The following is a 26,518-nucleotide window of genomic DNA, read 5'->3' on the forward strand; positions in this document are numbered from 1 at the left end:
GTTTATTTTTTTGTTATCCCAAGAACTGTTACCTCTGTTGTCAGGAGGAATGAGGATGCTACACTTTCTGAAATAGGGAACAGTTCCCCCATGACAAAGGATGGGTCATATTCCCTCATGACTTCTGTGCATTCTAAGTGACATCTGGGTGGAAACCTGATTATATAGTAGAAACTAACTGCGTTATCTACAAACCTGTAATATTTGAGTATGATTTTAATTCATACCAAATACTTACTACAAGAGTACAACAACTACGCAACACCTATGTAGACTGAGGGACAACTATACTTTGGTTTCCCAAAATTATTCATTTTTTTGCCTTTTAAAAGACATAATCAAAGAAACAGACCCATGGTATTTAATAACCAAGAAAACATACCTATATGACCTTTCTTTCATTAAAAAATACATATATATATATATATATATATATAGCTACGGTGTATGTGTGTTAGTGAGAGAGAGTGAACCCCCAAGAGGGCATGGTCATGCTGGAAAGCTTTTCCCTCCATTTCTCTATCCCATCAGGATTTGGGGCATGCATGCACACATGCCGGGCATAATTTTCAAGCTACCAGGGTCAGAATTTGAATCTCAGCTGGCAAAGTAGGATCCAGTTCCCTATGCACAGGGCTTAACTACTGTTGCAGGGGGCTGTCCTGAGTTTTCATTTCTAAATGTCTCATTAACACTTATCAACCCAAGTCTCTGAGCAGTTAAATTACTTCTTCTAGGGTAACTGTATCTAAGCATTTATGTATTTTCATCATATATTTTCTTCTGTATATTAGTTAGGGCATTATATTGATATCTTGGAAATCATTAGGATATATAATTTATATTACCCATTAATTCTACTTCAAGATAATAAGGAAGCAATGCAAAATACTTGTTATTTAAAGGGGGCATTGGAAGTGATGGGGTTAACTGATTTAGAGCATTTGAAATGGCTATATGAAAATATATGAATGAGGGGCCAGCAGGTGGCATGGTGGTTAAAGGTGCTAGACTCCCACATGGTCAACCTCGGTTCAAGTCCCAGACCTAGAGGCTTGCTTTCTCACTTTCTCTCCCTTTCTCTCTCTCTATCCCTCTATGGTCAAATAAAAATAAATAAATAAATAAATAAATAATGATAAATAATTGTAAAAAATATATGAATGAAAGACATCCCTTCACATAGTGAGGCAGGAAACAGTAAACAGTGCCGAGCCGTTTAAACACAATGTCACAGGCATAACTACAGACATTTTTATGAGAGTCTAGTTAAACATTATTAAACCAAATGATGCTCTTCAGTACAAGGACAAGGGCAAAGCCAACATCTATTAGAAACATTCCTGTTTTTCAAAGAAAACTCGCACACAGTGACATACGTCAAGTTACTTCTTAGAGTATGTAAAAGAATCAGATTCTTAGTCCTGCAACAAAGCACCGTGGATTTGAAAGGCATCTATGCCATGCCTGATGTTTTGGGCTCTTACCTCTTTTAGAATGTCGATGTGTTTCGATTTTGCTTTTAGAATTTTCTGAAATTCCTCAGATTCCAGGTAGGCAAGCTGATCTCTCCTTTTTTTCCTGGCAGGCTCCAATTCATCCTCAGCTAGAGCGGGGGAAAAAATGTAGTTGCTAACAGAGAAATTTCAGAGAAAGCCGGGGTGCCTCATCAACTCCTCTTCTTTCCATTCCATCTTTCTCTGCCTCCCAGGCCCTTCAAGTTTATGTATCTGAGCTGGTACCAGCAGAGAAAAGCTCTAAGGAACTAAGCCAAGAAACAGGGCCTGGAATGTGGGGTGAGGGCAGATTTGACCACTAGATTAGAATCCTTTTCATCTTAAAATAGGGAGCTGATTATAATAATAGATAATAAAAATCCCTATTTACAAACTGATTTTGAAATGGCACTGCCAACCTCAAGAGTTTTAAAAATAAAAATATGGTAACTTTGGGACCAGCAGTTAGCGTATTGGCTATGTCGCTGGACTCCCACGTAGTTGACCGCGGTTCACGTCCTGGACTCGGTGGCTTAAAACTCATGCCGGGCGCGTGTGCGTGCGTGCCTAAGATCCTGAGAGGAGTACGGAGGAGAAGGGATTGCGGCGTGGCCATCCCCTCTGGGGGGTGATTTCTCGCTTTCTATCTCTCTGTCTCTCTCTGTCTGGCGAGCGCACGTGCCCTATAGCAAAAACCTCTCAAAAAAAAAAAAAAAAGGGGTAACTTAAAACAAAGAAGTTCTATTTCTTTCAAAGTAAATCTTTAAATTTATACATACAGAGGACCAAAGAGCAGTCCTTTCCTCACGTGTTTAAATTACACCTAATTTCATTCTAATCAAATGTGACTATAAAAAACACTGTTGTAGGGGCCGGCAGGTGGCGTGATGGTTGGGGGCACTGGACTCCCACATGGCCAACCGTGGTTCAGGTCCTGAATCTGGTGGCTTGCTTTCTCACTTTCCCTTTCTCTCTCTCTGTCTGATCAAACTGGAAAGTAACAATAATAACAATAATAATAATAAAGTTAAAATAATTCTTAAAAACAAAAACACTGTTGTAGAAGTTCTATTTAAGTGTCTTACATGGAGGAAAATTAAAGTAAAATAATGACTTGACATGGGGCGCTGGTTATGCGCGATGATATTCCTCTTTTGAAAAAGCTTGCTTTTTTTGCTGAAATACCTGGAGAAGATGTGTGGTTTTTTTCTACTCGCTCCTTTACTTCCAGGACGTCCTGAGGGTCCTTTTGTTTCCTTTTAATGTCATTTGGGTCTGTTTTTGTAAGAATCTGGCCTTTTGCTCTTAATTTGGTGATAGCGGCTAACTAGGAAAGAAGAAGAGAGGGTGGTAAAAACCTAGACATCAAGCGAGGCACTTAAACCTCACACCTCTTTCCAGTTATGAACTAGTCCATACTGGCTGTTCTCCAAGAGAAGATGGTAAACTGTACCTTCATTTAACTTAGATTATTAATACAATTATTGAATTTCTAAAGCATGGGAAGGGCCAACCGTAGTGATTACACAATATTCTGCAAGACTGAACCCACATGGGAAGTTCCCGGAGTTGTGCCCCAAGGCCTGCCTGTACAGGCTGGGCACATGGGTGCCCATGATCGGGGCTGGCTGAGGCTGGGGGTAGATCACACTGTGAAGACCCTGTTGGAGTGCCCCTCTCTCTTTGTCTCTCTCTTGAGAAAGAGATAAATTAAAAAAAAAAAAAGTATGGAAGACAGGTCTCTTAGTGAATAAAGTTTCAGTTTATTTAAATATAGTTTGGGACCAGCAGATGGCATAATGGTTACATTGCTAGACTCCCATGTAGTCAATTGTTGTTCAAGTCCTGGACCCGATGGTTTAAAACTCACATCAGAGGCATGTGCATGCATGCCCAAAATCTTGAGAAGAGAAAGGAGAAGGGAACTCTTGCTTTCTGTCTGTCTCTCCAGCAAGTACACGCACCCTAGAGCAAAAATCTCTCTTAAAAAAAAAAATGTGTGTGGGGACCAGCAGTTCGCGTAATGGCTATGTTGCTGGACTCCCATGTAGCCAACCGTGGTTCGAGTCCCGGACCCGGTGGCTTAAGCTCACGCCACGCACATGTGTGTGCGTGCCCAAGATCCCGAGACGAGAATGGAAGAGAAAGGATTGTGGTGTGGCCATCCGCCCTAGGGGATGATTTTTCGCTTTCTGTCTCTGTCTTTCTGGTGAGCATGTGCGTCCTATAGCAAAAACCTCTAAGAAAAAAAAAAGTGTGTCTGTGTGTGTGTGTGTGTGTGTGTGTGTGTGTATAGAGAGAGTTTAACATTCGCTAGACTGTAGGCTTCTAGATCCATAAAGGAATCATATCACCATGCTGGAAGGTTTAGAACCAGACAAAATTAGGATTGAATTTCAGTTCTTTCATGGATTATTTTATAATCTTGGGCAAATCACTTCATTTCTAAGCCTCAGTTTCTACATGTATAAAATGGGATGTTGAAAACATTTATCTATAGGTCTGAATGTGTGGATGAACTCAGATAATGTGTGTAAAGCATGTACCTGTATATAATAAATAGCATGCCACAGATATATCACAGGTATAGAGTAGTACTGATTAATAAATGTGTACAATTGCTATTTTTAAAGGAGGATTCTTCTTTAAACCAGTATTTCATAGCCTTGTTTCAACAATTCCAATAATTTTCCCGTAACGACAGTGTCTCTGGCTATAAAACAGTCTTTTATAGTTCTTTTTATTCAGCCTGATGAGAAATAGTGTTGAGATAATAAAGTTCATGTAACTTTCTTGGATTACATAAACCATATTATGCTGACACTAATGTTAAAATTACTTTTACACTGTGATCACTAAATGCCTATTATGTATCTCTTCCCTGGCTGTAAGTATACAGTTTCGAATCTGAACTGAATTTTACAGAATGCAAACCCAGATGCCGGTTACCTTTTTGGCTTCCGCTAAAGCACTCAGCTTTGGTCTTGGTGGTGGAGACTCATCAAAGAACAGAACATCATCTCCTTCTGAGATGCCTCGCCCCAGCTTAGGCGTCCATGTGGCTGGGACTCCTTCCAGCCGGGGGACCTCGGCCCCCATTCGTGGTGACTGAGCTGGGGGCTGTCGAGATGAGGATGGCACAACTGGACTCTCACTTGAGCTCTGGAGAAATCTTGAAAGACACATGCAATAACAAATATCAAATAGGGCTTTACAAAGATGAAAACTCCAGAACTCAGAGTGAACTGGGAGATTTCAGGCAGGCTACCAGCTGCTAACTTGTTGTTAAAATAATCTCCCCCTTTTGGCTAATAACTCAAATTAGCACATGATGAGAACAACTCACTCTTCTTTAACTGACTTCCCATAACTCCCCTATCTTCAGGGAATATGTTCCAAGATCCCCTGTGGATGCCTAAAATGGTGGCTTCTGGGTTTTATATACATTATGTTTTTTGAGTTGATAACTGACACGATGACAAAGTGACTAACAGGTGGGTAATGTGTACAGCTTACATACTAGGTATAAGGATGGAGGATGGGATGGAGCAGGGGAAGGTGGGATGGAGCAGGGGAAGTGCGAGATTTCATCACGCTACTTGGAATGGCATGCGACGTACAGTTTGTAGTTTACTTCTGGAATTTCCCATTTAATATTTTCAGGCCCTGATTCACTACAGGTAACTGGAACCACAGAAAAGGAAACCATGGATAAGAGGGAATTACTGTAATTGTTCTACCACTTTAGAAACGATCACTGTTTTTAACAACTGGCTTTCTAGTGGATGTCATCTATAGACCTGAAGGTGTGGACTGCATTCCCAGCCTGTATGAGCTCTGGGACCATTAGGATCTTATTCTACCTTTTGCATTTCAGTTTACTCCCCTGGGAAGAGATAATACATGTGATACACCTGAAAGTCCTTAATGGAAAAGTAATATAACTTGTACAATAACTGTTTTATATATGGCTTTAAGCAATCCTCAGAAATTATGTAGCCCAAAAATCTCGCTTTACAGGTGCAGAAACTGAGAGCCAAGATTACACTGCTCGTAATGCAGGGCTCATGCCATGCCAGGTAACCCCAGGCCAGTATTTTTACTATCGCTTGCCTACTCTTGCAAAATCTAGGCTGAATTTGCACAATGTCTATCGACTCTTGCGTAGAGATGTTTTGTTTGGCCAGCAAAATTCTGAAAAGTTGCCAACTGTAATGACTTCACACTGGCAGGCACTCTCCATATTGCAACAGGCCCACAACTCCAGTATTTTTCTGCCCATGAGTACTTACGCCACCTGTAGGCACATGGTGAATATCTCTATAGACATCCTATCAGCACCCAAATTACCCTGCCTGAGACCAAACTCATTCTCTTATTTTCCTCACAAGTTTCCTCTTGACTTATGGTTGACTTTCCTTTCCTTACGGCTTGAGAGGAACCATCTGCCTTTCAGGAATCCACCTTTGAGACAGCATATGGCTAAACACTCAGTAGAACAGGAGTGAGCTCAAAACTCAGCTCTACCAAGCAACTACCTCGCTGACCTTCAGTCATACTGTTAGTTAAACAGTGATAACACCACCTCACAGGGTTACTGTAAGGGCTGAAAGCGCCACATTTATGGAGAGCATTGCCCAGTGTGTGTTAGTGTCTGTAAACAGCAGCTCTTATCTCTATTGAGACACCCGCATTTAGGAATCTTTGATGTCCACCTTACACATACATTTCTAGTCCATCTGCTTCTAAAATGCACTTTCTGCTCTCACACAAATCAGCCCTCCTTTACATTTCTTCTTTTCCAGGGACACTAACTCTAACCTGTACCATTTGGTTTCAGGAGTCCTGAGCATCATTAAAGATATATAGCCTTAGAGGTTGTTAAGTTAATGATAAAATTATTTTAAAACTTTCAAAAGTTAAAAATGTAGCCAAACAAAGACTAGCAGATGGTATAATGGTTACGTTGCTGGACTCCTATGTAATCGACTGTGGTTCGAGTCCCAGACCAAGTGGCTTAAAACTCACACTGGGCATGTGTGTGTGAATGCCCAAAATCCCGAGAAGGGAATAGAGAAGGGATTGCAGTGTGGCTTTTCCCCCTGGAGAGTGATTTCTTCTTGTCTCTCGGTCTTTCTGTCTCTCTGGTGAGTGAGTGTATGCACCCTAGCGCAAAAATTCCTCATTAAAAAAAAAAAATGTAGTCAAATAAAATCTGTACTTGCTCTTCTGAAATTTCTGAAGATATTCCAAGAATTCCTGAGAAGAGTCATCTAAGCAAAAAACATTAAATCTGCTACTCTTACCGTTTCTGTATTTCTTCTGACTTCCTTTTCCTCATCTCTAACATTTGCTGCTTCTGTTGCTTTAAGAGGGCTGACGCAGAGATGGACTGGATAGCAGGTTTCGGGCTCCCCATCATCCCTAAAATACAAGCCCAGACTGAGGGGTTTCTGAGGGCTGGAGGCTTCAGGCACACACACTGCATACGCACCAGCCAACTGTACCTGAGGCCGTGGCTTTGGCGAAATGCTGTTTTAAGTTTCTGGCTCCAAACGTTGGCAGTTCCATCAATTCCTTGAACTCCTCAGAGCAAGACAGGCTCTTCTGGGGTATTCCTGGGACACGTAAAAATCAGCTTTAGAGGATGCAAACTAATGCCTAATGATGTATCACTTTTAAAATCCTGCATTCATAATTTAGTCATTTATAAATGAAGTAGATGGAATAGCAAGAGAAAAAAATATCCTAACTTCTTGTATTTAAAAAAAAAAAATTGTCAGAGGGTTCATGAATTCACTGAAGAGAGACAGAGAGAAGGAAAGTGAGAAAGCACCCTCCTCTTCCCCCAGGGAAAACAGTCACACCATAGTCCTTTCTCCTCCATTCCTCCTCCCCTTTGGGATTTTGGGCATCACACACACACTTAGCATGGTTCTCAAGGGTCTGGGACTTGAACTGCATAGTCGTCAACGTGAGATCTGGTCACTTTAACCACTAGGCCACACGTTGGCCCCCCCAAATCCTTACTATCTAACATTAGACTAGTGTGACAGCAAGCACTTAAATCTGTGGGACCATTTTATATGTTATTTCTGGAATATGAACTATAAAGAAGGGTCCCTTCTAGGTTCCGACCACTGTTTATGACCACAAGTATGGAGGGTGGGGGACGGTGATGGCAGTCTCTGGCTTAAACACTTTTTTTTTTTTAAGAGAAAGATTCTTGCTATAGAGCGCATGCGCTCACCAGAGACAGAAAGCAAGAAATCACCCCCAGGGGGGATACCCACACTGCAATCCCTTTTCCTCCAGTCTCTTTTTGGGATCTTGGGCATGCATGCACATGCTCCTGGTGTGAATTTTAAGACACCGGGTCTCGAACCATGGTCGACTACGTGGGAGTCCAGTGATATAACCACTATGCCATCTGCTGGTCCCAACACTTTTTTTAGAAACAGTTTTTTCCTTTATCCATGATAGTGTGTGTGTAGTATATGTACGTGAGGGCTGGGGAACATCCTCCACTACTTTCAGTCACATTATGATCCCCTTCCTCCAGTCCTCCCGCTCACTGGATCCCAGGTGCTTGCCTGGAACCTGGTGTGTTTTAGGCTGAGTAGGCAGCAGTTCAAACTACAGTCCATACATGGCTTCCAACACTGTAGTCTGTACTCTACTGACTGTGCCACCAGGCAGAACCACATTTTTTTTAAAGTTTACTTTTTATTTCTTTCATGAGAGAGTGAAACAGAAAGAGAAAAAGGACAGATACCCAAGTACCCTCAACAGGTACACACCACACTGTGATCCCTTCTCCAGGCCCCCAGTTAGCCAGGATCACAGGTGGGTCTGCCTGGCTTGGTCAACCAGGGATCTGAACCCAGGCCTTCCATATGGTTCCAGTATTGGGCAGCAGTGTCCGATCACCTGTGCCATTGCAGCCAGGCCACCTTGACCTATTGTAACAAAAGATAACCAGTAAGTTTGACTAGGAATCTAATACTATCGATTGTAATGCTGGACATTAAGAGTTTGACCCAGACACTTGAAGAAATTCGAAAAGCCATACTAAGCTAAGATGCAACTAAAATTAACATGCTGTTTCTTAAAGTTCTGCCAGTCAGACTTGATTCCTTTAGCTTAGACCATGTCACTCAGTAAGCATAGGTGATGAGTGCATATTTATAACTTAAAAGACAGAATACTTAAGATAGAGAAAAGCATTTGGTATGGAGAAACAAAGTTACCCAGCTTTTGTTGCGTCTCTTGGATGATCGAATTTGTGCCCTTAACAACCAGATTAGTCAGAGTGGTTTGAATCTTCTTCTTTGGAGCAAGAGCTGCTGCCCTGAAATGACAAGAGTCACCTCTCGAAATAAAAATAACTCAACTCTAAGGCTCTGATGAGGTAAAGAAGGCATAGAAGTAATACATTTACTACACATTGCCAAGGTTCCTCAAAGTACCACATAAGTAGGTGTTTTTTTGTTTGTTTGTTTTTTTGAGAAATTTTTGTTATAGAGAGTGTGTGCTTGCCCGAGACACAGAGACAGAGAGACAGATAGTGAGAAATCTCCCCCCAAGGGGATGGCCATGCCTCAGTTCCTTCTCTTTCATTCTCCTCTTGGGACCTTGAACATGCTCACATGCCTGGTGTAAATTTTAAGCTTCTGGATCAGGAACGTGAACCATGGTCAACTATGTGGGAGTTCAGTGACGTAACCATTTTGCCATCTGCTGGTACCTAAGCAGGTGTTCTTAATGCCATGGCCTTGTGGCATAACTGGTTTATACACTCTCAGAGAGGAAAAGCAAAAGATAAACTACAATTTGCTTGAGGCCATCTGGAATGGCAAGAGACATAAAAAAAACATGCCAACACTTTGATCAACAAGTCTCTGAATTTACCTTAAGGTAATCAAGAACTATACAAAAAATTAGGATATTAACTAAAGCTTAGTTTATAATATTCTAAGTTGAAAATACCAATATTCATCTATAAGGAGTTCTTTAAACGAGTTATTGAAGAGCCATTCAATAGAACACAATTTGTATTCTATACTATATGACAAGGAAAACACTTTGTGCAGGAAAAAAGAGAGAGTATAAAGCATGATTCCATTTCATTTACAAATTTATATATAGGAGAAAAGCAAAGCCATACAACTATAAGCATTTATACCAAGGAACTAACAGCAATCTAGGTGGCGGGATTATAGATGGTTTCTCTTTTATTTTTTTCTTGGTTGGATTATATATTCTTTTTTAGAATGTATACTTACTACTATTAGCAATTTTAAAAAATTTAGGTATTATTTTTTAAGAATTATTTTATTTATTTATTTATTCATTCATTCATTTATTTTAATTTGTCTGGAGAGAGAGAGATACAGAGAGAGAGAAAGTGAGAAAGCAAGCCACCAGGTCCAGGATTGAACTGGGGTTGGCTACATGGGAGTGTCCAGCTCCTTAACCACCACACCACCTGCTGGTACCCCTAGAAATTATTTTAAATCTTAAAAAATAAAAGTTATTGGGGCCAGCAAGTGGCGAGGTTGTTAAGATACTCAACTCTCAGGACCAACAGTTAGTGTAATGGTTATGTCACTGGACTCCCATGTAGTTGACCGCGGTTTGAGTCCTAGACCCGGTGGGTTAAACTCACGCTGGGTACATGTGCGTGTGTGCCCAAGATCCTGAGAGGAGAATTGAGGAGAAGGGATTGTGGCGTGGCCATCCCCTCTGGGGGGTGATTTCACGCTTTCTTTCTCTCTGTCTCTCTCTGTCTGGTGAGCGCACGTGCCCTATAGCAAAAACCTCTCCAAAAAAAAAAAAAAAACAAAACCAAAACAAAACAAAAAAGATACTCAACTCTCACATGGCCGACTGCAGTCCCAGACCTGGTAGCTTAAGACTCACACCAGGTGCATGTGCATGTGTGCCCAAAATCCTGAGAAGTGAATAGAGGAGAAGGGATTGTGGCCCGGCCATCCCTCGGGGGTTATTTCTCAATGTGGCAAGCACACATGCCCTACAGAAGAAAATGTTTTCTTAACAAAAAAAAAAATTGATGTCACAAAATAAACTGGAGGTGTGGGCCTTTTGCCCAATTCCTATTGTACTGGGAACAAAAATCTGCATTTTGTTCTTGGACCAGCTATAGTTCTCTTGTGCCAAATGCCTGTCATGTCCTCAGATATGCTGTCTACCAGTGTCAAGGTCGTCGATCACCTACTTCAGGGACTCCTTGCAGAGTTTAGAGCCCAGAAGAGGGACGAGGAATGCCTCCCGTTTCATCCATATCCCCAGGTGAAGTTCCACTACATATTTGTCCCCTGAATTAAATGCCCTTTTTAAAAACAGTTTATTTCACTCTTTTTTGAGAGAGAGAAAGGGACAGAGAAACAAACAAGCACCCACATCTCCCCTGCAGTCTTCCCAGCCAGCCAGGATCACAAGCACACAGGTGTGCCTGGCATGTTCAGGTCAATCTCGGAACTGAACCCCCATCTTCCATGTGGCTTCCAGCACTGCAGAGCACTGCGCTACTGCTGTGCCACTATGGCTGGGCCTGCATCTGGATTCTAAAAGACCTGCAACCTCACCTGAATAGTTGTGGAGGAAATGACCTAAAGGATATTAATCAGCCCTGACAAAGTTACACTGTTTATGTTAGACATTGAAGAGGAAGTATGGGAGACCAGCAGGTGGCATGGTAGTTAAGGTGCTAGACTCCCACATGGCCAACAGCAGTTCAAGTGCCAGACCTGATGACTTGAAATCATGTCGGGCTCGTGTGCATGCATGCCCATAATCTTAAGAGGAGAATAGAGAAGAGACTGCATTGTGGCCATCCCCCAAGGGGGTGACTTCTCACTTTCCCTCTCTCTGTCTCTCTCTGGCAAGTGTATGTGCCATATGGCAAAGACTTAACATAAAATCAAAGAATAAAATAAAATAAAAGCAGAAGCAAGGGCTCTATGTTAAAGACCATCACAACATGATTCACTTAATCTCTCTTTATTCTGTTTTCCTCTGTATCTGGAAGAAAAGGGATCTGTGTCTACCTTGTTACAGGCAGCAAGTTATGAAAGATAAAACCTGTACAAGAATCTTATGAAAGCATATAGCCACTGGGTTTATTATTAGAAGACAAGAAAAATCTTTGTCCCAAAAGAAGCCCAGAGAATATCTTACATTGAGGCTGCATATGATGCTGAGGAAACACCTCCGTAGTAAAATCCGTCTTGACATAGCCGTTCTTTTAGGCTGGCACCCTTGCGGGCAAACTTCTTGGGAATTCGTCCTCCAGAGAAAGTGGACTGCAGATCGGCTCGCTTTGCACTGAGCTTCTTGTACTGAGCCTGGATGTGATACTGACAATACTCACAGTCGTTCTGCAGAGCGAAAGGCAGAAGCAGAGGCATTAGGATGAGGCAACGGGCCAGTGGACAGTGGGGAACAGATCCAGTTCCTTTCCCCCAGCTTCATAAGAGAAGAGTCTGTAGTTAGAGGCCTTCCTACTGACTCCCAACACCACGCCCAAAGTGGGAGAGCTATGCAGTGGCTGAGGTGAAGAAGCTCTTCCATGAAGTCTCTTAAAGCACTCATCTGGTGCTGAAAAAGTACTATGGTTCATTCCCTTTCCCTTCTTTCTACAACAGAAATTAAGTCATTTTCAAGGATGAACCTTGAAAACATTGTAAAAGAAGTCAGACACGAAAGATCATATATTTTTATGACTTCTCTTACATGACATATTTAAAATAGGCAAATCCAGAAAAGCATAAAGCAGGTTAAGAGATCACCAAGGGACAGAGTGATTACTTAACGCACCCAGGGTATTAGGGTGAGCAAGAAGTCGTGAAATTAGAGCTGGTGGTTGCACGGCCAAATGCAACTGAACAGTATAAGGACGGGTAATTATGTTATGTGAAAAGTTAAAAAAAAAAAAAAAAGAGGGATCAGATGGTGGCACAACGGTAAAATGTGACCCTCTGTGAGGCAATCCCACATGGGAAGTTTCCTGGTTCAAGTCTGGAGACCTCCCTGAGAACACTGGGCATGCATGTGCTTGCTCATGATGCGAGGCTGGCTAAAGGCTGGCAGTGGATCGCATTATCAGTATTGGAGGTGCTGTCTCTCTATTTTTCATGGAAGAAAGAAATAAATAAACGTTAAAAATTGGGACCAGCAGTTAGTGTAATGGCTATGTCACTGAACTCCCAGGTAGTCATCTGCGGTTCGAGTCCCGGACCCGATGGCTTAAACTCATGCCAGGCGCGTGTGTGTGTGTACCCAAGATCCCAAGAGGAGAATGGAGGAGAAAGAATTGAGGAATGGTATCCCCCTAGGGGATGCTTTCTCACTTTCTATCTTTCTGCCCCAGTGAGAGCATGAGCCCTACAGCAAAAGTCTCTCTCAAAATATATAAATAAATACACCAAAATCTTGGGACCAGCAGTTGGCGTAATGGCTATGTCACTGGACTCCCATGTAGTAGGCCACAGTTCAAGTCCCAGACCCAGTGGCTTAAACTCAAGCCGGGCGTGTGTGCCTGCGTGCCCAAAATCCCGAGAGAATGGAGGAGAAGGGATTATGGTATGGCCATTCCCCTGGGGGGTGATTTCTTGCTTTCTGTCTCTGTCTCTCTGGCAAGCACGCATGCCCTATAGCAAAAACCTCTAAAAAAAAAAAAAAAACCTCTAAGAAAAGGTAACGATGGGTTAAAGTTTAGGTTAAATAAAGTTTTCAATGTATTTTATCATTAGTGTTTGATCTCTGAAGCCACCAAAACATGTAGGTAAACTATAATTATTTTTAATTATTATTTTATATAACTTTACTCAGACCAGAGAGACAGAGGGGGAGAGGAAAAGAGATAGGAGGGTGAGAAAGCAAGCCTCCAGACCTGGGACTCAAACTGCAGTCAGTCATGTGGGAGTCCAGCGCCCTCAACCATCACACCACCTGCCAGCCCAATTCCGTCTTTCTTATACTTTCTAGTTAGTTGGCAGTACAAGATTATTTTCCTAAGAGGTTAAATCTTCTTGGTCCTTCCTCCTCCCATAGCTTCTTAAACAATCGTTAACCACACATTCAAGTTTCTTATGTGGACTCTCCTTGTTAAGTAGGAAACTCAAATTGGTCCCATGTTGGTCATTATGGCTAAAGTACCTATAGCTCATTACTAAATTACATTACTTAGCTGAAACCATCCTAACAAGATCGAAACCAACCAAATTAACAATCTGTGTACACGGTTCTCCATTCTTCTTCTTTGCTTTACAGGTTCCCAGGTCAAGAGCTTCGCCCATAATTAAAACTTTCTGAGGATGATCAATAGATATGCACACCTGTGAACAAGAAGTAGGGTAGGTGTTAAAGGCAGACAAAGGTAGGGCTTCTGGTTTTTTTTTCCTTTCTTTTTTCAGTGTTGTTTTTTTTTTTTGGTCATAGGGCACATTCGCTTGCCAGAGGAGGGGGAGAGAGAGAGAGTGACAGTGAGCAGGAAAGTGAGAAATCGCCCCCGAGGGGGGATGGCCATGCCACAATCTCTTCTCCATTCTCCTGGGATTTCAGGCACACAAACACACACGCCTGGCATGATTTTCAAGCCGCCATGTCTGAGACTTGACCATGGTTAGTCATGTAAAAGTCCAGCATTGTAACCACTATACCACATGCTGGCCCCAGTATGGCCTTTTATTAGCAAGATGGATGCAAGAATGGTTGGTGCTGACTTCAGAAGATTTTATTGTTCCAAAGGAACTTCAAGCCAGTGTTTTATTTTGTTATTTTTTGAGAGGTTTTCGCTATAGGGTGCGTGTGCTCACCAGAAAGACAGAACGAGACAGAAAGCGAGAAATCACCCTCCAGGGAGGATGGCCATGCCACAATCCCTTCTCCTCCATTCTCCTCTCAGGATCTTGGGCACACATGCACACACCCGGCGTGAGTTTAAGCCACCGGATCTGGACTTGAACCGTGGTCAGCTCCGTGGGAGTCTAGCGACATAGCCATTACGCCAACCACTGGTCTTGAGCCAGTGTTTTATAAAATAGTTTTAGAAAAGGGAATGCAGACACATTCAGCTGGCTCCCCTACTCATACTTTTCTCTTTGTTATCAGAATCCTGACTTTCATCCGGGCTGGCCAGGTGCTCATCCTTAGTTAATGGATCCTGTTACCTGTTTTCCCAGTATTCTTTACAGCTAGCAATGGTCATCTGAGTTCTAGCCAACCAAGTAGGAGTCAGTAGGGAAGCTTTTATTTTCCTAGCAAGAGAAGATCAAGGAGGCTGACTTTTCCATCCTCTTTACTTACTGCCTTGAATGGAGATATGACTGCCAAAGAACAAGTTCCTCCTGAAAACCCTGGGCTGACCTAGCTCCCTGCTTTTTGCTTGTAGTTCTCAGGTAGAATACACTGAGAATGCAATATTCTGATAAAGACTGTTCTGAAGAGCCAGGCTTTGTTCTTATCTCTCCATGCGATGCTTGAGCTTAGGGACTACAGTCACTCGTGGGTTATAAAACCTAGAGCAGAGTGCAATGTACGTGCAGATAAGACTCCATTTGCCTTGGGCAGCTTTCTTGAGTCTTGGGGGGGGTCCAGCTGACCACCGATTCTAGGCTTTGCTGATTCTTGCTGCCTATCTGTGAATAGCAAAGTGGCTTTGCCTGACTTTTGCAAGTGTTATATCTCACTGGACTCGTCCTGACAGCTGGGTTTGTGCAAAGTCTCCTGCCAAAACTGGAAACCTGTCAGATTTAGAATTTGAGGGGAAACTGGTAAGAGCTTAGAATCTTCCCCTGGGATTGGCAACTGATACATGGTGTTCCCCTTCCAGGGACCAATACCAGTGCACAGTGTTCTGCTTCACAGTGATGCTTAGAACTTCAAAGCTAGCTTGTGACCAGGAGAAAAAGGCTGAGAGACTCACAGAGACATTACCCAGCCATCACTATGCTGTCTATATCTGGAATTTTTTATGATATATTTACCTTTTATAAATCCTTTGTTAATTAATGAGAAACTATAGTGAAGTTTTCCTATTATTTGTAGTCAAACACATTCCTGACCAATGGACAGAGATTTGTTGCCATTCCTCGGTGAATACTAGGGCTGAAATAACTTTTCCTCTTGACAATAATCTGACTACAATAGAGCAAATCTTGCTGTGTGAGGAGAGAAAGGGCCTGTTGCTATCTACGATGTGTCTAGATGTGCAATTTACTAGAGAAGCAGTAGGCAGTATCAAAACTCTACTATTGCTTGAGGGATAAAAAGTCACTATGATTCTAAATTGCTATGGATATACTAATTAATGGGGCAAAATCACATCAACTAAGCTATACATATACATACACACACACACACACAGAGTTAAGTTTGCTAGAGAGCACATGTGCTTGTAGAGGATGGACTGAGAAAAGAAAAGTGAGAAGCACCCCATGAGGCATGGTCACACCATAATCCCTTCTTCTCCTTTTGGGATTTTGGGTATGCAGGCAGATGTGCCCAGCATATATTTCAAGCCACCAGGGCTGAACTTGATCCATGGAGTCAGCCACATGGGATCTAGCCACTTTAACCACCACAACACAGGCTGGCCCAAATCAACTAGTAAAAATACTGCCAGAATCTTGATACCACCATGTAAATTCACGTAAGGGATAAAAGTTTAGAGTATAAGAGTTCAAAAACACTCCAGGAACTCTGGAACTAATTTTAAAAGACATAATGACTACATACTAATGTAAAAGTGTGACTTTTTCTATAGGTAGATTAATACAAACATTTTTGATAAAACTCAGTAATTATACAGAAAACCAACCAACCAAACGAATCACAGAAACAGATATTTACCTCCTCTGAACCATCCTTGGGTTTCATTGGGTTAGCATTGAGCAACCCTACAACAGTACCTTGCTCCGTCTTCCAGAGTTCTTTGTGAACGTCTCCAAATAAGAACAAAGACACATACCGTGTCAGGTCACGAAGATCATTCAGTCGCCAAATGCTAAATGTTTTCCCCTGGAATGAATATTTATTCTTATTTTAATCATTTTTGAACCATGGGTTACACTATCTTCATAATGACTCAAGTGTTCTATTGTGAAAAAACAGGTAACATGAGTTATTTAATCTTTCTCTAGGTTTTAATACCGTATTACCCTTCTCGTTTTAAAACTTTTTTTTTTTGAAAAGGTTTTTTGCTATAGGGAGTGTCCGCTTGCCAGAGAGAGAGAAAGAGAGAAATCACCCCCCAAGGGGGATGGCCACACCGTAATCCCTTCTCCTCCATTCTCCTCTTGGGCATGCACACACACGGGCCTGGGCCTCGAACTGTGGTCAACTACATGGGAATCCAGCAACATAGCCATTACACTAACTGCTGGTCCCTAAAACTATTGTTTTAATACATAAACTCATGTTGCCTTCCATATCAATCATTCATCTGTTCCTGACTTTTTAATGAGATATAATTCACAAACCATCAAGTATGGCATTTGAAGCATTTAATTCAGTCACGTATAGTACCTTCACAAGGCTGCACGATCATTACTAATCCCGGTTTGTTTGATTTATTATTTCAAAAAATTGAAAACCCTAAGTGTAATTTCATTCAATAAATATCATTTGATCCTTATACGGTATTACTGCAGAAAGCGAAGTCCGTGTTAAGAATGATGGCAGCAAGTTCTCAACCAAATAACCGACTTTCACTTTTAGTAACTGCAGCAATTTCCTTGAGATGGCTGTAGAAATTCCGAAACTGTGGAAATGTCATTTCAAAGCATTTGTTCTTTCCTTGCCCTGAATGACCCATCACTTGTAGCATCACTGCCATGTATGGATAATTAAGAGATCTGCAACTGTCAGAGCTCACAGCCATCCCCAGTTTCAACTGCAAATCTGTAAGCTGGTTGGTGACCTTGGATTTGGCATCCAGTGGGGGCTCATCTGACCCCATCCATGGCCGACACCAGTGTTCATCTCACCAAGGCCGGTGGACCCAAGTGTTACATTATTTTCTTATGGATTTGTGGCCTTTCTGGCAAGAGTTCAGATGACACATCACACCTATTATTTCAATGACATTACAGTCACTTGTCAAGTGATTAAGACCTAATCAAATGAAAACCACACTTGCCTACGTTTCTCTCAATGGTAATAGAGCTAGAGTAGGACCCAGTAATCTAAAACTCAACTTCTGGAGGGACCAGCAGTTAGCGTAATGGCTATGTTGCTGGACTCCCACGTAGTCGACCGCAGTTCGCATCCCGGACCTGGTGGCTTAAACTCACGTCGGGCACATGTGCGTGCATGCCGAAGATCCCGAGAGGAGAATGGAGGAGAAGGGGTTGAGGCGTGGCCATACCCCCTAGGGGGTGATTTCTCGCTTTCTATCCCTCTGTCTCTCTGTTTGTCTGGTGAACGCACATGCCATATAGCAAAGCCTATGTAAATAAATAAATAAAATTTAAAAACTCAACTTCTGGAGTCAGAGCTCCTGAAGAAATCTAAGGCTGGCCTAGACCTAAATTAGCAAAGAGTAACAGTCAACCTAAGGTCATATAACTAGCTGAAAGAGGAGGCTTAGAACTCCAGGCCAGAAGATAATTTTCTCATGTTTTGGTTAGCTGTGATTTTGAAACTCTTTATACTTTTTGTCAAAGACACCAGATTAGATACATCACACTACCCCGGCACAGGCCAACAACTCTAGCACTTTGGCAACTAACATCTCACATCAATACAGCTCTCGAGAGGCTCTGTGAACTCAGCCTCTCTGACTACCTGCCTGTCTCCTTCATAGGAGAGATTACAGTGTGTCATGGGGACAACACATGTGTCACTAAAAACAATGACAACTGAAATGCAGTAAGAATGATTTGGACAATGAGTACAGTCCTAGAAACCTATACAACTAGATTTCCTTTAAGTGTCACATTCTTTGCATATACTTAATACCAGTCCAGTGATGGTTTGATACCTTTGGAAGCTACTAGACGTTATTTCAAAATGAAATATTGACAGATTCAAGGTAACAAATTAAGGACATGAGGCTCCACTGTTAGTATTCAACAAAGTAGCTAAAATTCAGTAAGATGGCTTACACTGGTAGTACTCTGTGGAGTGACCTTCTTCAATATAACCCCAAATGTCACCCAGTCCACTTCTTCCAGCTTCTCACTTGCCATCTTTTCTTTGATCTGAGAAAGTCGGATCAGTTTTCGGCCAATCATTTTCTTATTCATTTCTGTAGAGGACACTCGAGGTCGTCTGGATTATAAAGCCAGCAATTAGATTTTTGTCCTAACGAATTTTTCAGCACCTTACCAAGTGTCAAGGGAAGGTGTTATGGGCAAAAACCTTTATATCTGCTACCTGTTCTCAATAGACAAGGCATACATTTTACAGATCAATAAAAATAAGATGGGCCAGTTTAATGGTCAAGGGAGTCAGACCTGACATAGGCAATCACTGTTTGAATTCTAGCTCCTACAGCTTGAAAAATATGTGGGGCACATGTGCATGTGTGCAAAACATCCTGCTAAGATGGAGAAATGGAGAAGGGATTGTAGAATGACCACATCCCATTTAGGGATCCTTTCTCCCCTTCCCCCAGATTACCTCCCTCTCTGGTGAGAGCACAGGCTCTCTGGCAATTTAAAAAACAAGCAAACAAACAAAGAAAAAGGATGATGGGGCCAGGAGGTAGTGTGGAGGTTAAGGCAGCTGGATCCCACATGACCAACTGTGAGGTCTGAGTCCTGGACCTGGGGGCTTAAAAAACACAACAGGCACGTTTGTGAGTGTCCCAAATCCCAAGAGGAGAATTAAAGACAAAGGACTGGGCCATAGCCATTTCCCCGTGGGGGTGATTTCTCACTTTCCCCCTCTCTTTTCATCTCTCTGGCAAGCGCGTGCACCATACAACAAAAAACTTAAAAAAAAAAAAAAAAAAAAGGAAAAAAATTTAAATAGTCTGTGTTACTAAGTCAATCTGTCAATTTCTGTCTGAATATAGTATGAATTGTCCATTTCCTTTTCACATATACATATTCTTTATTCATCATGTGAACAAGAAAAGGTCTTTTAAAAACACTTCTATGCAACTATACTGCATCAAACACAGTATTATCGCTAGTCTTACTGCCAAGTTTTGTTCAGTTCAAGAGTCATTAGTGTTTTGCGGCTCTGCTTTAAAAACACACCATAGTCCTTCTGAAAGACTATCTTCTGAGAGGAGAAAGAGCCATCTAGTGGTGCACATGAGCTTTGTGAGAAGGTTTTTGGAGCTACTGACCTGAGCCGCAAGCCAGAGAAGGCCTCCACAGAGACCGCCGGATCCCCAGCATTCCGTGAGGTCCCTGTCCTTGCATCTCTAGTCAACCCGCTAGGTTTGTTCCCAGGAATAGTTCGGAGTGGTTGAGAGGGTGCACTTGTCATTCTTGAAGATGAATTCATGGGCTCTAGAAAATTAACATGAAAATTAAATGAAATGAAAACGACACTGATCATTATGAAACCAGTTTTCCTAGAATTGCTTCTTTTTTCTTACCAACACATACAGTAGTCACGTCCTGAGATAATAAAGGAAGTCCACAAGACCATTCTGCCCTACCTTCAGAGTCAGTGCAGTGTCGTGTAATAGAACCTTCTTGGATGATGGAAATATTCTACATTGGTGCTGTCCAATATAATGGTACCCACTGATCACTTAAAATGTCACCAGTCCTTTTAAGAAAGGACATTTCTAACTTAATCTAACTTAAAATCCAATAGCCACATGTTGCTAGTAACTACTGTATTAGATAGTGTGGCTCTAAAGGAGCTCTCTAGGCAATGTTATTTACTCAACATTCACTAAATACAGAACACTCTGCTAGATTCCATCAGGGAGTAAATGCCCTCCTTCAGAAAGGAGTAATCCCTGTAAATTTATATATAGATCAAACTCTACCTTAAGAAAATCCAAAGTTTCTCTTTCTTTTCTTCTTTCTTTCTTGTTTTATTTCATTCCACTCTATTCTATTTTATGTGTGGGGTAGGGGAAGGTAAGGGGGGGCAGGTTATTGTACTGTCTATCACTTACATTAAATATCCCAGATGTGGTTTATTTTTTCATATTTTACAAGTATTTGATCATGTTCACAAAGGCTAGAAAACTTGAGTATTTTCCTAAATAAAATATTACTGCCTCTTATGTAAGATTGTATTCTTTACCCCCAAAAGAACTTTGGGTTACTTTTCCTATGTGGGAGACAGGGCAATCCAAGAATTTTACAACCAGGAAACCAAGTCCAAACCCCACCCCCTCAAAAACAAACTGCCTAATAAAACATTCCAGTATGCCAAAGGAGCTCAGAGCATGGCATTACTCATAAACGGGTACATGGAACGAACACTCTGTCGCCAACATGAACACTCAGAGGTTGAGCTATGATCTACTCCCAGGTCAAAGGCAGTGCTATTCGAAAGAGCCGTTTCGGATACATGTGGCCAATAAATGCTGTTATCTAACGAACACTCTGTCGCCAACATGAACACTCAAGAGGTTGAGCTATGATCTACTCCCGGGTCAAAGGCAGTGCTATTCGAAAGAGCTGTTTCGGATACATGCGGCCAATAAATGCTGTTATCCCTGGACCATTAGATCTTCCAAAGAATAATCACTTTGGATAAACTAAGGCGATACAACAAAAACATTACATAGGACTTATAAATCTTTTTCATTTTTGTTTTGCGTGTATCAATATGTGTGCTGAACTAGGATTGAACTTGAGTACCATTGTATTCTAATGAAGAAGTCCTTTCTAAAGACTGGACCCTTTCGTTCGAGAACACCTGGCTTCCAATGAAACCTGACTACTTGCCAAGAGAACATGTGCCTTATCTCACAGGTCTGAAGATAAACTCGCCCAGATCTCTAGCATGAGAACTTAATCCAGTGGTTATGCTTTCTACAGTCTAAGTAAAACCATTAAGACCCTAAAATTTAAAAACTCAACCTGTTGGGCCAGCAGGTGGCATGGTAGCTAAGGCCAGCACTGGACTCCCACAAGGTTGACTGTGGTTTGAATCCGGGACCTGGGAGCTTGAAAATCACACTGGGTCTGTGGGCATGCATGCCCAAAATCCTGAGGAGAATGAAGGAGAAGGGATTGTGGTGTGGCCATCCCCTCAGAGGCTGATTTCTCACTTTCCCTCTCACTGTCTCTCTCTGTGTCTTTCTCCAGCGACACTGATATGGGGGAAAAAAAATCAACCTGTTAAGTATTTAGGATGTACCTACTTTGTACCTATGGATTTTCTCAGCAATTTTGAGAGAAACATAGAGGAAGAACACAAAATATATGGCTCCCATTTCTAAGAAACTCGGTTTTCTCCATGAGAAAGGACAAACCAAGACACACGCACAGCAGGGCCAAAATGAACTGGAACAGTGGGAACAGTGAGTATGCGAGTGCCATACCTGCAGATGAAGTTTTTGGGGTCTGAGTCACTCGCTTGGTTCTTGGCACAGCAGGGACATTGAGCTCTGCAGAGAAGCACGTTGACTCCTGAATTCTCTGAACTTTCTTCTCCGTAAGAGGAGGCCGTGGAGACTTAGCTATTGGATTATAAGTAAAAGAAATTAGGAAAGCTGATTTAGAAAGGGGCTCAAAGCGCAAAGGCTGTTTTGCCAGGAATTGGATGCAAAAGTCATGTTTTAATTTCTTAGTAACAGAAACGCCTATTATTGCCAGAATTCCAGTCTTATTACCAGGGGATTTACGTGGAAGGGTTGGACTTGCAGGCTGTTTTATTGTTGCTACTTTTAGCTGTTCCTGTAAGGACTTCATTTGTTCTTGCAACTTCCTTAGTTCATCTAGAAAAGAAAAGTATATTGATTCAGAATCAGGCCAAAGAAAATGCTATATGTGACATCCAAGCTAGTGATAAACGTGTACTAGTGATGGGTATCACGGGTACATATCCATGGTTAACAAGCTCTAAGGAGTAAATAAATGATCATATTTATTTCACAAACTGAAAGATCATAAATACTACACGCTGGCTCCTGCACTATTAAAAGAAATAGCCAGCCACTGAATTTAATCATAACTTAAATATATATAAGAGAAAATGTCGGAAATAAAAGCATACACGTCAAGGTTTAAGAACAGACTCCTGCTCAAATAAAATGTATAGTAATTTTGTAGCCTTGTCCCTGGTTCCACACGCACATAAATCTCAAAGAAATATTCTGTAACAAGCATGGAAAGTACTAGAGCCATCTATGGAGGATCAGCTATACCTAGCTGACACTGATATAAAAAGGCCCGCGGATGCTAAAATGCTGGTCTTAAAGGTTTCATCTGTTAACTCAGACACATTTGTTTTGAACAAAGGAATTGATCTCCAGTCTTGAATCAGCAGCTATTTTTGATGGAAACTATCAGGCTGGTGGTCTTCACCTAGTTTATCATAAAGAAATTAGAGAAGGCAAATGATTAGGGCACCTTGTAATTCTTGATTTGTTTTCTCTTGACTGGGGGCAGGAGTGGAGAGGACGTTATTTTTTGTTGATTGCAACGTAGGAACTTCTTCTTCATCAGTTAAGTCCCCCACATCTCCAAAAAGGGTGGCCAGATTTTCTTTTTGGTCTTCCGTCTTTCCCACTTCTCCATCATCAGCCTCTTCGGTGTAAGATTCACCATCACCATCTGCATCAAAGAGCTCATCAAAGGTGTCAGGTTCGCCATCTTCTTGGATCAAGGAGTTACTCTCTTCTAAATCACAATCCAAAGCTGACTCATCTTCCAACAGGGCGGTCAGCAGAGATAAATCATCTTCCTCCCCTAGGAGCAAAAGAGAAAGGATAGAAATTAAGCCTACCTGAGAAAAACCACTAGTGATGAGCATTACTTCAGACATGCAACAGTAACAAGGTAATTACCATGATTCACCATTTTGCCTTGTGTATTAGTTATTCTTGTCTCTTTCTTTCCCATCCCCAGTTGCTTTCTACAGATCCCTGGACTGTGTTGCAGAAGGGGCCAATATTTGCTAACAGACTACAGTGGGTGAAGCACCAGGCCAGATCCTTCTACATGTGTTCCTTCGAGTAATGAGACAATTTCTTTTTTCTTTTGAGAGGTTTTCACTATAGGGCGCGTGCACTCGCCAGACAGACAGAGAGAGACATAGAGACAGAAAGCGAGAAATCACCCCCCAGGGGGGATGGTCACGCAATCCCTTCTCCTCCATTCTCCTCTCGGGATCTTGGGCACGCATGCACACGTGCCCAGCGTGAGTTTTAAGCCACCGGGTCCGGGACATGAACTGCGGTCAACTACGTGGGAGTCCAGCAACATAGCCAATACGCTAACTGCTGGTTCCCTGAGACAATTTCTTGTATACCAACTTCCAAGAAATCCAATCCGAAAAGGAATAGAAAACAAACAAAAAAAACCCTCTAACTGTAGATTTAGGCCTTAGAGAAGTACCAGAAAAAAAAAAAAGTAAAACCTACTCATACCCTATTGCCCACTGTTTTTTGTCATATTTTCCACTTACCTTTAATGTTAAATAATACTTTACAGATAAAGTTTATCATACCAATCTTAGCCTAATGCCTTTCCTTAGCCTCACTTCCCACTGTAATTATGTTCATAATTTTGAGTATCACTCCAGCCCATTTTTCCTCTTGTTCATAAATATATAGGCAGTCACAATCAATACTTAGTCTCACATTGTTTTTAAAGTATTTACATAATACCCCACATTGTATGTATTATTCTACAGGCCATGTTCATTCAACATTATAAAATTAATCCAAACTGATGCCTAGAGTTCTTGTTTATTCTTTCGATTGCTGTAGTACATCTATAGCAAAACTGCATCATATTTTATTAATCCATTTTCTAACAAAGGACATATAGAGTACTTCTGTTATTTTCCTACTACTAAACATGCTGTAATAATGTATATATCTTGCACATGTGTGAGTTTCTTGGGACTATTTTATCAGAAGTGAGCTGCCAGGTTATGGGGTATGTCCATTTCTCATTTTACTAGATGCTGTCAAATTGTCCTCACAGTATGTGCACTCTCACTAGCACTGTCTGCAATGGACATTTTTGTCCACCATTTAACCAGTATTGGATATGTTACTTCAATTTTTTGCCAACTTGATGATTTACAAAGGATCTCTGTTTGGATTTGCATTTCCTGAATTACTGGTAAAGTTAAGAATTATTCATGTTTAGGGAAAAGTGAGTGAAGTGGTAATGCAACTGTACCCACATGGGAAAGGTTCTAGGTTCATGTCTTGAGACCTCCCTGAGAAGCTACATGCATGTGTACCCATGATCCTGGCCAGCTTAGACTGGGGGTGGAGTGTAGCATGAAGAACCTATTGAGGGTGACTGTCTTATCTTACAGAAGAAACAAATAAGCTTCAAAAAGGAATTTTTTAAAAATAATTATTTAACTTTATTTATTATTATTTTTAAATTTGCCATCGGGCCTGGGAATTTTTTAAAAATAATTATTGAGAGAGAAAGAAAGAGAGAGAGAGAGAGAGAGAAAAGGAAAGTAAGAAAGCAAGCCTCCAGGTCTGGGACTTGAACCACAGTTAACCACATGGGAGTCCAGCTCTTTAACTACCAAGCCATATGCCGGTGCCAGAAAAGAATTTTTATGAACTTCTTCTTTTTTGATTCATCTTTTTTTCTTTGCTATTTTTTGTTTGTTTGTTTCCTATTTGGGCATTATTCCTTTATAAAATCAGGGGCATTTAAAGCAAACAAGTTAAGGCTATCTGAATGAATATCTGACTCACCTCCCTCACTTGAAGAAAGGAGCTGAGTCCTATTGGTAACGACTTATGCAGGGTCACATGGTGATTCCTTTATAAAATCAGGGGCATTTAAAGCAAACAAGTTAAGGCTATCTGAATGAATATCTGACTCACCCCCCTCACTTGAAGAAAGGAGAGTCCTATTGGTAACGACTTATGCAGGGACACATGGTGACAAAGGTCAGTACAGAGCCTGGGTTAATAGGGAGGTCTCTAGATTAACAATCCAATGTCCTTCCCACCTGTCTACGCTCCCTTACTGGAAGGAAAAGAGGCAAGTACCAAACTTAAGGCCTAGAATCTGAAGACAGGATCTCTGCTGTACCATGATTAGTGTGAACTGCTTAGTCAACAAAGACTCCGAGAATGCAGTGTGCAGCATACAAGAGGAGGCAATCCAGGCAAGGACAGACTGCATATTCGAATAGTGTTCCCACAAGATTGTAACAGGCTATACCAGATAGCCCAGGTGGGTAGTAGGTTGTACACGTATCAATCAAGGTTCTCAAGGTTCATGTAAGTACTCTATAATGTTACATGAAGACTAAATTGCCTAATGGATACATTTCTCATAAAACATCCCTCATACATGACAGTATGTGCCATTTAATATTCTGAAAGACAGTCTCTGGGGCCGGCAGGTGGTGTGGTGGTTAGGGGCACTGGACTCCCACATGGCTTATCTTGGTTCAAGTTGCGAACCTGGTGGCTTGCTTTCTCACTTTCCCTCTCTTTCTCTGTCCCTCTCTAATTCTGTCCCTCTTTGGTCAAAATTTTTAAAAAAATGAATGAATAAATAAATAAAAGTTAAATAAGATAATTCTTAAAAAAAAAAAAAAAAGACAATCTCTGTTGCCAAGAGAAGTTTCATTTGCTTAAAACAAACAACATTTAGTGACTGAAGTGAGATCTCCTATAAATCACAGAAACAATACCTGAGGGTCAAGGAGCATTATTCATTTTGCAATTGGACAAAAGGGTGGTTTCTCTGGAAACAAACGGAAACTTGGGCCTTACCATCCATGCTGTCGAGAGAACAGTTGTGTCAAGGAGCTTCGAAGGAAGATCGGGTGTCCAGGAGATGAAGATCAAATGTTCTCTGTGTGAAATCAACATTAGAAAAGTCACCCTTGGTTCTTTTGTTTCTCTCATAAATCCA

At 41.5% G+C, this 26,518-nt stretch overlaps 1 protein-coding gene and 1 pseudogene across 1 annotated transcript in view; both read right to left on the reverse strand.

Moving 5' to 3' along the window:
- Nucleotides 1-26,518, reverse strand: part of MCM10 (minichromosome maintenance 10 replication initiation factor) — a 37,133-nt gene that overhangs the window by 7,952 nt on the left and 2,663 nt on the right. The window contains exons 2-16 of the mRNA XM_006150002.3: nucleotides 26,377-26,458; nucleotides 23,018-23,356; nucleotides 22,279-22,383; nucleotides 21,988-22,125; nucleotides 19,819-19,984; nucleotides 18,626-18,791; nucleotides 16,371-16,538; nucleotides 13,739-13,855; nucleotides 11,697-11,896; nucleotides 8,747-8,847; nucleotides 7,004-7,114; nucleotides 6,803-6,920; nucleotides 4,446-4,668; nucleotides 2,682-2,823; nucleotides 1,488-1,606 (exon numbers count right to left, since the gene is read on the reverse strand). Coding sequence (XP_006150064.1) covers nucleotides 1,488-1,606; nucleotides 2,682-2,823; nucleotides 4,446-4,668; nucleotides 6,803-6,920; nucleotides 7,004-7,114; nucleotides 8,747-8,847; nucleotides 11,697-11,896; nucleotides 13,739-13,855; nucleotides 16,371-16,538; nucleotides 18,626-18,791; nucleotides 19,819-19,984; nucleotides 21,988-22,125; nucleotides 22,279-22,383; nucleotides 23,018-23,356; nucleotides 26,377-26,383 — 2,220 coding nt within the window. The 5' untranslated portion in view covers nucleotides 26,384-26,458. The remainder of the gene's footprint in view (nucleotides 1-1,487; nucleotides 1,607-2,681; nucleotides 2,824-4,445; nucleotides 4,669-6,802; nucleotides 6,921-7,003; nucleotides 7,115-8,746; nucleotides 8,848-11,696; nucleotides 11,897-13,738; nucleotides 13,856-16,370; nucleotides 16,539-18,625; nucleotides 18,792-19,818; nucleotides 19,985-21,987; nucleotides 22,126-22,278; nucleotides 22,384-23,017; nucleotides 23,357-26,376; nucleotides 26,459-26,518) is intronic.
- Nucleotides 17,209-17,400, reverse strand: LOC106735010 (COMM domain-containing protein 6 pseudogene; annotated as a pseudogene).

Source organism: Tupaia chinensis, unplaced genomic scaffold (genome assembly GCF_000334495.1).
Source record: "Tupaia chinensis unplaced genomic scaffold, TupChi_1.0 Scaffold000275_1, whole genome shotgun sequence".
Taxonomy (NCBI): domain Eukaryota; kingdom Metazoa; phylum Chordata; class Mammalia; order Scandentia; family Tupaiidae; genus Tupaia; species Tupaia belangeri.